The 13740-nt window shown below is 36.4% G+C and overlaps 1 protein-coding gene across 8 annotated transcripts in view; it reads right to left on the bottom strand.

The window, feature by feature from the left end:
- Positions 1-13740, bottom strand: part of USP16 (ubiquitin specific peptidase 16) — a 30604-nt gene that overhangs the window by 3379 nt on the left and 13485 nt on the right. For 6 of the 8 annotated variants that reach the window (XM_027584703.2, XM_027584705.2, XM_027584701.2 and 3 more), the window contains 11 exons: positions 12484-12668; positions 11801-11896; positions 10641-10771; positions 10242-10329; positions 9091-9169; positions 7227-7318; positions 6828-6884; positions 5749-5925; positions 3254-3914; positions 2102-2196; positions 871-957 (listed from right to left, as the gene is read on the bottom strand). In XM_027584703.2, coding sequence (XP_027440504.1) covers positions 871-957; positions 2102-2196; positions 3254-3914; positions 5749-5925; positions 6828-6884; positions 7227-7318; positions 9091-9169; positions 10242-10329; positions 10641-10771; positions 11801-11896; positions 12484-12668 — 1748 coding nt within the window. The remainder of the gene's footprint in view (positions 1-870; positions 958-2101; positions 2197-3253; positions 3915-5748; positions 5926-6827; positions 6885-7226; positions 7319-9090; positions 9170-10241; positions 10330-10640; positions 10772-11800; positions 11897-12483; positions 12669-13740) is intronic. The other 2 variants (XM_027584706.2, XM_027584704.2) reach the window with 1 other exon arrangement.

Genomic DNA, 13740 nt, shown 5'->3' with positions numbered 1-13740 from the left:
TCTGGTGAATTTTACCTCCTAAAATATTCTTGCAATCTTGCCTTCTCTTACCCTACTTGAAGTCCTCACCATTGACTAAATTAATTCAACAGCCTCCTAACTAGAGAGCCCCTGCCTCTCTAGTCTTTTCCTCCTAAAATCCAACCTCCTCCATGCTTCAGCAAGTAACCTGTGTAATACACACATCTGGCTACGTCACCCCATTGCTTTAAACTCTTCAGTGGCATCCTACCACATACCTAATAAAGCCCAAGTTCCCCACCACGATAATTCTCCAAACCTCATTCCCATTTCAATTCTCTGGCTTCACCTCCCAGTGTTCTCTAGGCTTTGTACTGTAAGTTCTACAACTGCTTCTACTGCTAGTCACTAGTCCCCGCCACATCACTGTACACATCTTTGCTCCAGCTGCTCTGTTCTCTCTGCCTAGAAAAAACTTGTTTCCTCTTGATTCATCACACTAACTCTTACTCCTTCTTTAAGTAGTGGTTGAGGTGTGGTCTACTTCACAGAGCCTTCCCCGAACCACCAACATATTGGGCTAAGTGCATAACCACCCTGCTCTGTGTATACCAATCTTAAAACTCAACCATATTAAACTGAAATTACCTGCTGATCTTTAGTTTTGTGCCCTCAGCTCCCAAGACAATGTCTGCCACAATAGAAATTCAAAAAATGAACTGAATTTAACAACCTAATATTCAAAATGATTCATCAAAGATCGTGAAATTATAATGGTACAAAGATCAAAGACCCATTCTACTCAGTCATTCTTATCAACTTCATACTTAAGTGAGTTACCATTAGAGTATCTGGTAAATAAGCTATTGCCCTTTAAAGGATTTTCCCAAAAAGACCACTTTCGCTTACCTTACACTTGAGGGTACAAAAAGGAGCCAAATCTAAGATTTCCGGAAATTTTATGTGTTTGTTAACTTTGCGTAGGTTAAAACCAGCCTAAAAAAAGAGAGATAATAGATTGAGTTCTTCTCTTGGAAAAGCTGTACACATTAAGTAAACTGTAGTCCTACTCTGATGCACAAAACACCAACATCCAAACCTAGGTTCAATCTTCTCAGGAGACTCTTTTCTTTCTGACCACTAAATGATTTTTGCTAGGTGCACACCACACACACACACCCCCCAACGCATTAAGAAATCTGCTCCCAGGGGCGCCTGGTGGTTCAGCTGGTTAAGTGTCTGACTCTTGATCTCAGGTCAGATGTGATCAGGCACGTTCAGGGTGGTATGGCCACAGACTTAATCTCAGCTCAGGTCCTGATCTCAGGGGTGTGAGTTCAAGCCCCATGTTAGGCTCCACACTGGGAATGGAGTCTACTTAAAAAAAAAAAAAAGAAAGAAAGAAAGAAAAGAAAAAAAAAGCTGCTCCCCTGAGAAAATTCTCAGTGTTTCTGCTCTGGCCATCCAGAAAAGCCAGATTAGATCAGAGGTTTTGAGTGTTTAAAACTCAGCAAGAGCAGAATATCTTCTGTGGAGCACATACTCTCTGCCTCCTTTCTAAAACCAAGCTTAGTGCTTGGTTCATGGAGACCCACCCAGTTAGTCAAACCCATACAGGGTTTGAGGGAGGGAAAATGTTCTAAAGGTACTTTGGGAATTTGGAACTTAATTTAAAACTTATAGTGCTTACAACCAAAGTCTTCCAGAAAAGACAGGGTCAACAAAATGATGAAAATCCAAGGTATCAATGTTTTTTTATGAAGGGTCAGTAAAAATAAGGTACCACACCCAAAACAGAAAAAATATCACTACTTTTCTTAAGTGTGAGATACAGCTAGTAAACTGGACTTTTTTTTTTAACCTGAAAAAAAGTTAAGAGTAAGATGCTAATTTTACTGAAAAGGACAACATGAGTTCTGGTAAAACTGAGGAAGGACTGTGCCTACATGTCTCCTCCACCTTGACAGGCGTCTTCATCTAAGTTTTTGTCATGCCCAGGTATATTTCTTACTTCCCTATTTTTTTAAAATTAGAACTAGGAAATAACAGAAAACCAAAGAAACACAGTAATATGGTGAAACAATAACAAATAAAGCAAATGTTACATATTTAAAACAAATTTGAGCTAACAAAGGTGTACCTGCTGAAATCTCTTTAAATGAAGAGTGAGAACAGGAGGAGCAAGAGAAATCAGCATCTGCTTTTTGGCATTGGTATAAACATGTTTCCTTTCACCTAAAGAAAGAAATTTTAGCAGCGTGAAAATCATTTTGGACTTCTAAAGCATTCACATTTGCTATAAAATCATTTTAAACATCTAACACAATCGACTTATCTTTAAACTTTCTGGAAAGGACCAGATAATAAATATTTTGGGCTCTGTGGACCAAGAGGCAAAATTAAGGACATTTTGTAGGTATCAGCAATAATTTCCACAAATTCCCACAAATTTTTACTGATGTAATTCAAAGTATAGCAATAACTGAGTATGACTGCAGTCTACCAAGAACGGAATTATTTTTGGAGAGATACCATTTAATTAATTGGGGCTCAAAGTCAGTATTTCCTACCACTGAATCATTTTCAAATGTTCATCAATAAAAGACATAGACACCATACAAAAACCTAACTGTGGACAATAGTTGGCCACTGTTTGCTCTAAAGCAAACAGAAACGCTATAAAATCAACACAATTTACTTTTTATATTGACATGCAAGCTAGACTTTTTAAAAGTTTCAATAATTCTAGTAAGAGTCCTTAGGAATCCACAATCCCTCCTTATCCCACTTACCCAAGCTCAAAAAAAGGGGGGTGGAAGAGAAAGGGAATTATCACAATTTTTCTGTTCTATATTTGAGGGAGACTAGAAGAAAGCACTGTCCTCCCAGTACCTTGCACTGGGCATATCACAGAAGTACACGGATGAGATGAAGTGTAGCTTCCTGCATACAAGGGAGAGGGCCAGCGCAAATGCTGACAGGAAACCGAGCATACGAAGAAAGAGCCACTATCTGTAAGGACCCTGCTGCAGTAACAACCCAGTGGGATGATTTACCCATAGACAGAGGTGTTGGAGAGCAAACAGTCCCACTCTATCTGCCGTTCAGCTGCCACAGAGTTTTAGCCACTTCAATCTGTTTATTCAACCTTCTGTTAAAATATTTACACAGGGGAGGAACTTACTGATGCCATGCAAATTCTGATACAATTAAGATAGCAGGATTCTACCTACTCTGTGCAAAATATGCCCCCGAACATTAATTTCACTTTCAGCGAGAGAATCTAAATTACCTTTTATGTTTGCCTTTGGTCCACTAAACTGTCTCCGGGTGCATACTTCGCAAAGCAGTTTATTTGCCTCTCGAAGTTTCTCGTTTCGGGTGAACTGATATAAACAATGTTGGATTGAGCACTCATCAGTATGGAAAGCTTCCCTGTTCGCAAGAGTACAGAAAGCAGTTTCTGGATCTTCGTTTACAACTTCATATACCTTGGTCCCAGGAGAATGACTCTCATTCAGAATCTCTATATTTATTTCGTCAGGTTGAAGAGCAGCATTCAAGTTAAGGTTTTTGAAACCACTGGAAATGTCCACTTCACCACTCCCTTCTGTTAGATAGGCACCATTTAAATTCCTAGAACAGTCAGCGGGAGAAGATGCCAAAACCTCCAGATCATTATCCATGTTGACATTGTTCATATCTATTTCTTCTGTGGATTTTTGATTGTCAGTTTCACTTTCTACCATTTTTTCTTGGCCATTCAAATCTTTCTGATTAATACAATATTCTTTATGTATAACTTCCTCTTCTGAAATATGGTTGGATTTAACATCCACTTCTCCCTGAAGTGACATTCCAACCTCACATTCATTATCTTCAGGATGGTCAATGGTACAGATATCATTTAAATGAAGAACTTTTCCTTGAATTTTTTGTTGTCTTCGTTGGTTCTGTGCAAAAAGCATAAAACATTAGAAAATAAAAATAAAAAAAGGACGAAGAAAAAAAAATAGGAAGAGAAAGAGCATACATGTACCACATCAGGTTTTCTTGCTTATCAATCAAAAAGTTTATAAGGAAGAGTGCACTCCCAGAATTCTGATCCTCAGAGCTCCTTTTACTATCAGGGACCAAATAAATTATGAAGAAAGTTCTTTCACTGAAAGGAATAAACCATCACCAATCATCAAAATATTGTGACGTGGGGCAAATAAAAACATGCAAGACATAGTCTGTGTTCTAAGGGAAGTGACCTAGACAGGATAGCAGACTAGAAAGAAATTGCCAAATCCAAGCAGCCAAGTATGAAACCATGTTGGGAGTCTGACTACACAGAGAGCAGAAAGGGATGTATCCATGTGAGTTAATGATTATCAGATCAAGGTTGCACTGAGGGAAGAAAAAAACAAAATGAAAACTCAAGGATGCACTAGTACAGGACTGCTTTGGGCAGGACGGAGGAAAACATCTCAGGAAATAAACGGCCCCAAATTAGGGAGGAAGCAAGGAAGCCTCATGAACAGAGGACAATAAAGGACTTCCCTCCTAAAATCACTTTTATTTGCCATATTTGCAGCCTATTTCCAAGCAGAGTAGGGAGAAAGGCATTTCATCAACATTCCTGTCACTAGAATGCCTACAGACTCAGAGTAAAATGACAGTCCCCATGAGGCTAATCTGTAATACCAGAAGGCTGAGACACACGCAGGACACAAACATTTTCCAGTGTGCTTCAGCTACAGTTACAACATGAAAGAAAAATGGAGGAAGGATATAAGCAAATACTGGAAAGAAAAGGGAACAAAATGGCTCAAACATAAAACCATACTTTACTTATATTAAAATAAATGGAAAATAAAACTGCATTGAGAAAATATTTTCCAACCATGAAACTGGCAGAAATCCAGAAGTTTGATAACACACTTCTGTCGAGGATAAGGAGAAACAGCAAGTCTCATTGTTGCTGGTGGGAATATAAATTGGGACAGCCTTTGTGGAGGGCAATTAGGTAACACTTATCAAAACTACAAATGCCATCCCTCTTCTCAAAATGTGCCGTACTGATGACAGGAATATAGGATTATTCACTGCAGCACTGGCTATTATATAGCAAAAGACTACAAACAGCCCAAATCGATAGAGAAACAGTGAAATGAACAACAGTACATCCATAAAGCAGAATACCATACAGCTGTTCAAAACAACGGAATCCTTGTGTCCTGAAATGGAAAAATCTCCAAGAACCCAATTAAGCAGAAACAAAACACAGGGTCCAGAACAGTGTGTATAATTTTTTTAAAAATTAGGAGGAAAAAACACAGTGAAAGGGGTACTTTCACTGTGCATCTTTATATATTTTTAAATTTTTGAAAGTCAATGTATTAAGAACTCAAAAAATTGTTAAAAATGAACTAAAACTCTTAAAAGTTCTCACAAGCAGGGGTGCCCAGGTGGCTCAGTCAGTTGGATACCTAACTCCTGATTTCGGTTCGGGTCATGATCTCGGCGTCATGGGATTGAGCCCCATATGGGCTCCGTCCTGGGCCGGCATGGAGCCTGCTTGGGATTCTCTCTCTCCCTCTCTCTCTCTCCCCCCCACCTCTGCCTTTCCCCCCATCCTGCCCCTGCTCCCATTCTCCTCCTCTGAAAAAAAGGAAGTTCTCGCAAGTAATGCAAGGTTACAAAAAACAAAAGCACAACCTTTTCTTTCAGTCATTCAGACTTCAGACTCAATAGCTGCAAATATAAAATTAGAAAAGCACAGTTTTCTTCCTAGTTACCTACCTTGGCTTGCTTTTTGGCTTGCTTCTTTGCTTTCTTCTGTAAGTGCTTACTTGTTCCCGAAGGAATGTCATTCCTCTCTTTCATGTAACTGTCATTATCTTTCTCCTCCTCGCTCTCTTTATCTTCATCCTCCATCGTCTTTTTCAAATTTTTATCATTTATACTTTTCTTACCACTCTTAAAATATGGGCCAAAAATAAAATTTTACAACAACTGGTGAAGAGATTGCATGTTAACCTAAATATTTTTCAATTCCTATGTCACACTGGATTTACTTTCTATGTTTGAAAATATATCCAGGACAAAATTCATTCATCTCAAACACTAGAAAGCAATCTTATATACCGAGAAAACAAGCCAACAAACACAACAGTAAAAAAGGCAACTTCACATGCCAGTAAAATAGAAAGGAATATCATGCATTTTATTAGATACGTGCTGCATCCCACAGTAATTATGCCCCTTTCTAACTGAGCTCCCTGTTTATCAGTGAATTACTTGTCCCACTACAGGCATTCCTTTTTATCCTTTTCCTTCTTTCTGTGTAAATGAGAGTTTTAGAAAAAGAGAAAATAAAGTGAATTTGGTTAAGACTTTAATCACTAAGTAACACTGATTAAAGGGACCCTGAATTCATATGAAGTTGAATAACGATTTATCCAATATTCATAAAACAGGCTTTCTTTTCTCCAACCACTAGCTGACGGAACCGAATTAATACGGCTTAAAACTGAGATACTCTCTACTAACATGTATGAACTGAAGACTGTACGGGATTTACGTTTAGTCTTAAATAATGAAAAAAAAAGTAATTTTTAATATAAAGAAAATACTTCCCCTACATGTCTACCAATCAAGCTAATTATCTATAAAGAATTCTAGACACACCATCTATCCTCTTTTAAAATAAAAAAGCATTTACTCCAATTTCTATTCAAATCTTTAAAATTCTATCTCAAATACATTTAAAAAAATTCCTCCAAGGGCTAATGTACAAACTTGGAAAAGAGTGGCAAGGCTTCCCTCATAAAATCTAACATGGGGGGAAAATCTACTTAAATAAACTCAGTATGTCTTACCTGATCATCTAAAACTGGTAGAGACAAATCAAGGAAAGATTCATGAACCAAGGAGACCTTAATCAACCAAAAAAGATAGATGTAAAAAGGAAGGAAAAAATTCATTTTAGACATTACATAGTAAGATTACGGTGGGGGGATGACATTTTTAAAATTCTTAAGAAAATGAAAAATTACACAGTGTTGAGGTCTTTGGGTTAGGAGAAATAAATTAAAATGTTAAACTAACTTCTTTCAGACATAAGAAGTGTTCACAGTCCCAGGAAAGAACTATGAAGATTTGGGAAGCCCAACAAAGAAAACTTTATGAAACTAGATACTTCTGTTTTTGAAAGACACAACTGATGAACTATACTCTATTAATATTAATGAATAAATCCAGTTCACACTACAACTTACAGTTCTACATTCATCACACATGATTGTACTAGTTAGTTCACCACCAAAGATGCGGTCCACAAAACTTGGTACAGATTTTTTCTTTTCATAATCTAGAAGGGGAAAAAAAGTTTATCAATTATCCTTATATAATTAATTAAGTTAGAACTATTTACTTACCTATCTAACCCTAAAATTTTATTTTTAATTTCCTATCCCACAGGTTTTCTCTGTTCATAATTACCATAATTTTATTTTATGCTATAGTCAGCAGCAAACACTCCACTTTTGAGCACAACACAATTTAACACAATCATGTCTCATGAAAAAGAAAAAGTTCTTATCCTAGATCTAATCAGTGGAAAATAAACCGTGGAAGTCAGTGAGACCTTCTATCCCCACTAGTAAAATGAACAGATGGGGCCAAGCTGGATGATACTCTAGATCACTTCTAGCTCTACCACTCTAATAATATTCAGCAGCAAACTTAGGAGAGAATGCACATAACTTGTTTTTAAACTCTAAGACTGAACTCCACTCAAAATCAAAACAAAAAACAAAAAAATAAATCAGGAAAATGTTTCAGACAAAATCTTCCTTTTACTTTTTCTATGTTCCCAGAAACAATCTTGGTAAGTTTAATATAAGACAATTTTACCACCTGGTCACCCAATTTTCTAAATACATGAAATGTATAAGCCTTATTCCAATGATAAGTGTGTCCATTTATACAGAAACACACTTGATGACAGATAGCACCAGCAGAGCAAGATTCTCTCTGCTACTGGCCTGGCCCTAAAGGACACCAAAGAGGCAAACAGGTGCTATGTGTTGATTCTAAACTGTGCTTCACAGGGGTGCCTGGTTGGGTCAGTCAATAGAGCATCTGACTCTTGATCTTAGGGTCATGAGTTCAAGCCCCACAAAAACAAACAAAAAAAACCACAGGGCTTTACAGTATAATAGCCGCTAGTCACTTCTGATGATTTAAATTAAAATTAAATAAAGGTAAAAATTTAGCCCCTCAATTGCCCCAGTCACATTTCAAGGGCTGAATGGCCACATGTGGCTAGTGGCTACTGTATCAGACAGCATAAATATGGAAGAGTTCCATTACCACAGAAAGTTCTGTTGGACTGATCCATCCTAAATCTTTAAATGCCACACAACAATAATAATGAAGTTGGCACCATGATTAACAAACCAGCTTACTGACAACTCACACAGACAAGTGTAACTCACATGTTGCTGCTCATTAGAAATACAGCTGACCTTTGAACAACACGGGTTTGAACTGTGTGGGTCCACTTATATGTGATTCTTTTCAATAAATACAGCACAGAACTGAAAATGTATTTTCACTTCCTTATGATTTTCTTAGTAACATTTTCTTTCCTCTAATTTACTTTACGTAAGAATATTGCACATAATACATATTACAAAAAAAAAAAAAATACATGTTACTTTACTGTTTAGGTTATCAGTAAGGCTCCTGGTCAACAGTAAGCTACTAGTAGTTAAGTTTTTAGAGAGTCAGAACTCAGAAGTAGATTTTCGACTACGCGGGAATGAGGCAGGAAGAGACTTGTGCCCTTAACCTCTGCATTGTTCAAGTGTCAACTGTGTAAGCTTTTCAAAAATAAAAATGTAATCTCATTTTAGCTCTATCTTTATAAATTTCACTGTAATACAGCATAAAAATACACCAAAGTTAAATTTTTCAAAAATATTCACCTTTGGAGTACTGAATAATTTTTTTAAATCAATGGTGATAAAGAAAAATTATGTTATTAACTGTGAATTTGAAATACAAGTGCCAGCAATCTTGTCCTAAGTTACAGAAGAATTCAACTATAGTGTGTTAGTTCAAAAAGTCAGACATTACCTTTAACTTTATTTTTTAGTTCTTCATCCAATTTTTCAGTAGAATTACCAAATGCTTTAAGAATTCCTTTACTCACTCTCTAAAAGTAATAAAATGGATATATATACACTATTAAATTTTTAAAGTTTTATAGTTATTGTCCTTAGAAAATATGTAATCAAGTCAAGAAAGTGATCAAGAATTAGCTCCCCCAACTTACTGAATAAAAATTAGTATTTCTAAAGTCACATTTTCAAAATTAATTCAAGGAGCTAAAAAAAAATTACAAAACAATCACTAACCCCTGAACAAAGGCACTGTCTTACTTCAAAATTTTAATCTATTCAAACCAAAGCTTTTCACACATGCCCACCTCCTTTGGAAAGACCACTGAAATATCATGTCCAAGAGAAGACTGTTTAAATGAGAGCTATAGGGGACTCCAGCGTTCAAAGCTGAGAGCCACCATTACTGGGTGACCTTGAACCAGGTCCTGAACCTTATTTACACCCTGGCTTCACAGTCTATAGAATGAGAAAATGATTAACAGCATCTACCTCAGAGAAAGTTTGTGAGGACCAAGTAAGGTAATTCACATAAGATTCTGAAAACAGTGCTTGACATAAAATAAGAGCAAAATAAATATTATCACTAGTTATCACTTGTTATCACTCATATTACTATTATTAATTATATTCAACATCCCCAAATACATTACTTTTCATCTGGTAATTTACAAACAATTAAAAACATAATTACATTCCCTGACTCTTAAAAATGAACATACTTCCTAGATTCAAAAAGCTGTGTTAAATCACACTAGGAGTAAGAATAAGAATGCACTGCAACTGGGAACTGTTTTGGGGGAAACATTTTCCAATACTCTGGAGCTCTCCTGGCATAGGCTAGTATAATAGAATAGAACTAAAGACCAATAATGCCCTAACCAGCAAGGAAAACATAGCATCATGAAAAGGAGAATCATTTCTAATTCTCTTCATTCATTCTACTGATTAAAATATACCAGTTGAAAACACTGGTGTAGAAAAAAAATTTTAAATACAATGGCCTCAATAACTAGTTTCATAGCTTTAATAACCCTTTAAGATGTCAAATGTCAGAGAAGTTAATGACGATGGGATTATAAATTATACTGGTCAAAATATGCTAACTTGTTGTTCTTCTGCTCTCATTCCATCCAATAAATAGCGAAGCAGCTCCTGGCTGTCTTGCTGCTGATAGCCTTTAAACCGTACTGCTCTACAGAAAAAAAGAAGACAAGACACAAAGAAAAACAATGATGAGTCTACTAAAAAAATCTTTTTGTAAAAGATTTTTACAAAATCTTAGGATCATATCCCAAATCTCAGAGGGTTCTAGTTTCTCAAAATTTCCACTTAGTTCGACAACACCCTTAGCAGATTTAATTTTCACATTAAGTTCATGTTTTTTAATCCAAATGAAATAAACCATGCTGTAACATATATACTGGGCTGACTCTAACAAGTTTTTCATATTATATCTCAGCATCTTACTGATGCACTGAAAACAAAATCAAAGCAGATACTCACTTTTTACAGACCTGAGAAAAGAGTTCTTTAGGTGTCACGATTCCCTTTTTGGTCTCTTGCATCTCATTAAGAAACTGGCTCATGGCTAAAGTAAGAGGGCCTGGAGGCTCAAGGTTTATTTCTAAGGGTTCCTGAATATGGGAATAAAAATTACTTTCTTCAGTCAAAGTATGGAATCATTTATGTTACCAAATCGTAGCTAGTCAACTTGTTAATGCCAATGTTCCTGATAGAGCTGTCCCATTTAAAACTTCAAAATGTACATCAAAAGGGTGCCTGGGTGGCTCAGTTGGTTAAGTGACTGCCTTCGGCTCAGGTCATGATCCTGGAGTCCCGGGATCGAGTCCCACATCGGGCTCCCTGCTCAGCAGGGAGTCTGCTTCTCCCTCTGACCCTCTTTCCTCTCGTGCTCTCTATCTCTCATTCTCTCTCTCTCAAATAAATAAATAAAATCTTTAAAAAAAAAATGTAGGGGCGCCTGGGTGGCTCAGTCGTTAAGCGTCTGCCTTCAGCTCAGGTCACGATCCCAGGATCCTGGGATCGAGCCCCGCATCGGGCTCCCTGCTCAGCAGGAAGCCTACTTCTCCCTCTTTCTCTGCCCCTGCTTGTGTTCCCTCTCTCGATGTCTCTCTCTCTCTGTCAAATAAATAGATAAAATATAAAAAAAAAATAAAAAATAAAACACATTTAAAAAAAAGTACATCAAAAGATGTAGAAAGTTTCTGTTCATTGACTATGAAGAATTCAGGTCTACTGTTTTAGTTTTAGAATATCAAGAGCAGACCACCTAAGAACTGAAAGAGCCAGAGAAAAATGTGAATAATAAAAATGGATAGGATAAAATTCATTTTGCTACACACAATTTAAGCCACCTGCAAAGCTGTTGAAAATAATAATGCGTGCCTAGGGCTTCATGCCTATCAACAGCTTTCCCAAAGACACCAAACACCAGAGCACAGCAGAACATGGCATACACATAGCAAATAAATCTAAAGGCTTAATCTATTAGCCTGAAAATGTTTAACTCAGTAGCCTAAAATAAAAGCAAACAAAACAAGTAAAAAAGGTGAAAATGAGCATTGATTCTTTAAAATAATTTTGAATGCGGATATTCAGAGAGGAAAATTACTGACTGTAAAAGAAAATCTTAAAGTACATACAGTTAGTGCCAAATCGGGTGGTTCAATTTTTACAATTGTTCCGGACATTTTTACTTCTTTTAGTAGTTCTCTCAGCACCGGTGTTTGTGACAAATTCTGGAGTAAAGGATGGAAAAGAAAAGGAAAATTATTTAAAAGCAAATCAAATATTTATGTCATCACTCAAATATTTAAATAACTCAAGTATTTCTTCAGTGTCTATTCTATCAAAACAGAACATCCCGATCAAAACGGCCGTCTTCATTGTACCTATCTTAGGAAACAAGAAGGAACAGCATGCTCCTCTCCCACCTTATTTGGCTCCTAAGTTCTTCAGTTCAGAGCTTACTCATCACCTCAAAAGGGCACTGCCTACTACCCAACATGAAGTAGCTACCTTACCACCACCACCACTGGTGACTAGGTATTTGTTTCCATAACAGGTTATCCCGTACATCCCCGCCCCCCCCAGTACAAAGTCCTTGAAGCCAGGGGCCATGTTTGTTTTGAACTCTAACGCACCCCAGGGCTTAGCACAGTGTTTTACTGTCATGCATAGTCAACATTTCCTTAAATATTCTTCGAAAACTCAGAAATAAATTACTTGGGGAAAAAACTCAATACTATAAGTAACAAGTATGCAAAAACATCCTATAATGTGAGGGAAAAGAGTTTTAAAGAGGGAAAAAAATTAACATTGGCACCTGCATAACTGCATTGAAGAAACATGTATTTCCCAAATTACTGAGTCCTTTCACAGTTATTTGGGAAGCAGAATTCGTGGAAGGATTTTCTTTAGCCATGTTTTCCTTTTTATCTCGCTCTTGTTCATTTTTACTCTCCTTTTCTAATTTTTTATTTTCAAGTTCAATGTTACCATCTTTTGCTGCTTTAAGAAAAAAAAAAAGAAAAAAGATCCAGCAAAATGTGTAATACAACTATACCAAATGCAAAGTTATAGCTGGGACAGAGTACTAGAATTTGTGAATTTTTACCAAACATTATTCCCAGCTGTTTGATTTTAAATGTTTTCTAATAAATATAAGTAAATTACCATCACCAGAGAAAAACCAATAAAAAATATTCAAAAGTGATGGAAGCATTAGTTTGACAAATGAAACCAAACAGTGTATGTTTGGCATAAACCTTCCCCTTTTTACTGCACAGTTTTTTGTTTTGTTTTTTTTCCAAATGAGCACATCCTACCTTATGAAAATAGAGTATAAAGCAATCAAGTAAAGAATGTGGACATGAAATAAATTTTTAAATGAATGGGTCAAAAATGAATCCTGAAGCTAAGAACAAACAATTCTGGCTGTGCAAAGATACTCTGTGACCGTAAAAATCAAAACAAGTTTAAAGCAGATGATGTATGCCAACCCAATTAACTCAATTATGTATGAAAAAAAGCTGAAAAATCTGACTTTCACTTGTATATCAACCAAACACAAATATAACAAAATAAATTCAGTATGAGGCAGGTCTCTCTCAAGCCCGCTACAGAAAGGGCATCACTGCTCATTACTTCAGACTCATCACAGACTCTTTATCACATCTGACTAGACTGTTCCTCAGATTCCCTTCTAACACATTATAATAATCTCTATTCCCGCTGTTTTATATTCTTAACCAAAAATAGTTTCACTGTTTGAAATCAACCATAATTCATTTTACTCAGGTATATGTAATGCTGAGCAGTACAGATACATTAAGTGAGATACATTAATAGATACACTAAGATACGTTAGTTAACATTAGTGTACATTAGATACATTAAGTTACATAGATACATTAAGTTCACATTAACTAGATACATTAAGTTAACATTACAGTATACATTTTTTTTAAAGATTTTATTTACTTATTTGAGAGAGAGAGAATGAGAGAGAGAGAGCACGAGAGGGAAGAGGGTCAGAGGGAGAAGCAGACTCCCTGCTCAGCAGGGAGCCCGATGCGGGACT

The sequence above is a fragment of the Zalophus californianus genome, chromosome 1, assembly GCF_009762305.2.
Source record: "Zalophus californianus isolate mZalCal1 chromosome 1, mZalCal1.pri.v2, whole genome shotgun sequence".
Classification (NCBI taxonomy): Eukaryota; Metazoa; Chordata; class Mammalia; order Carnivora; family Otariidae; genus Zalophus; species Zalophus californianus.
The sequence above is the reverse complement of the archived record's forward strand: the minus strand, read 5'-3'. Positions and strand labels throughout refer to the sequence as shown.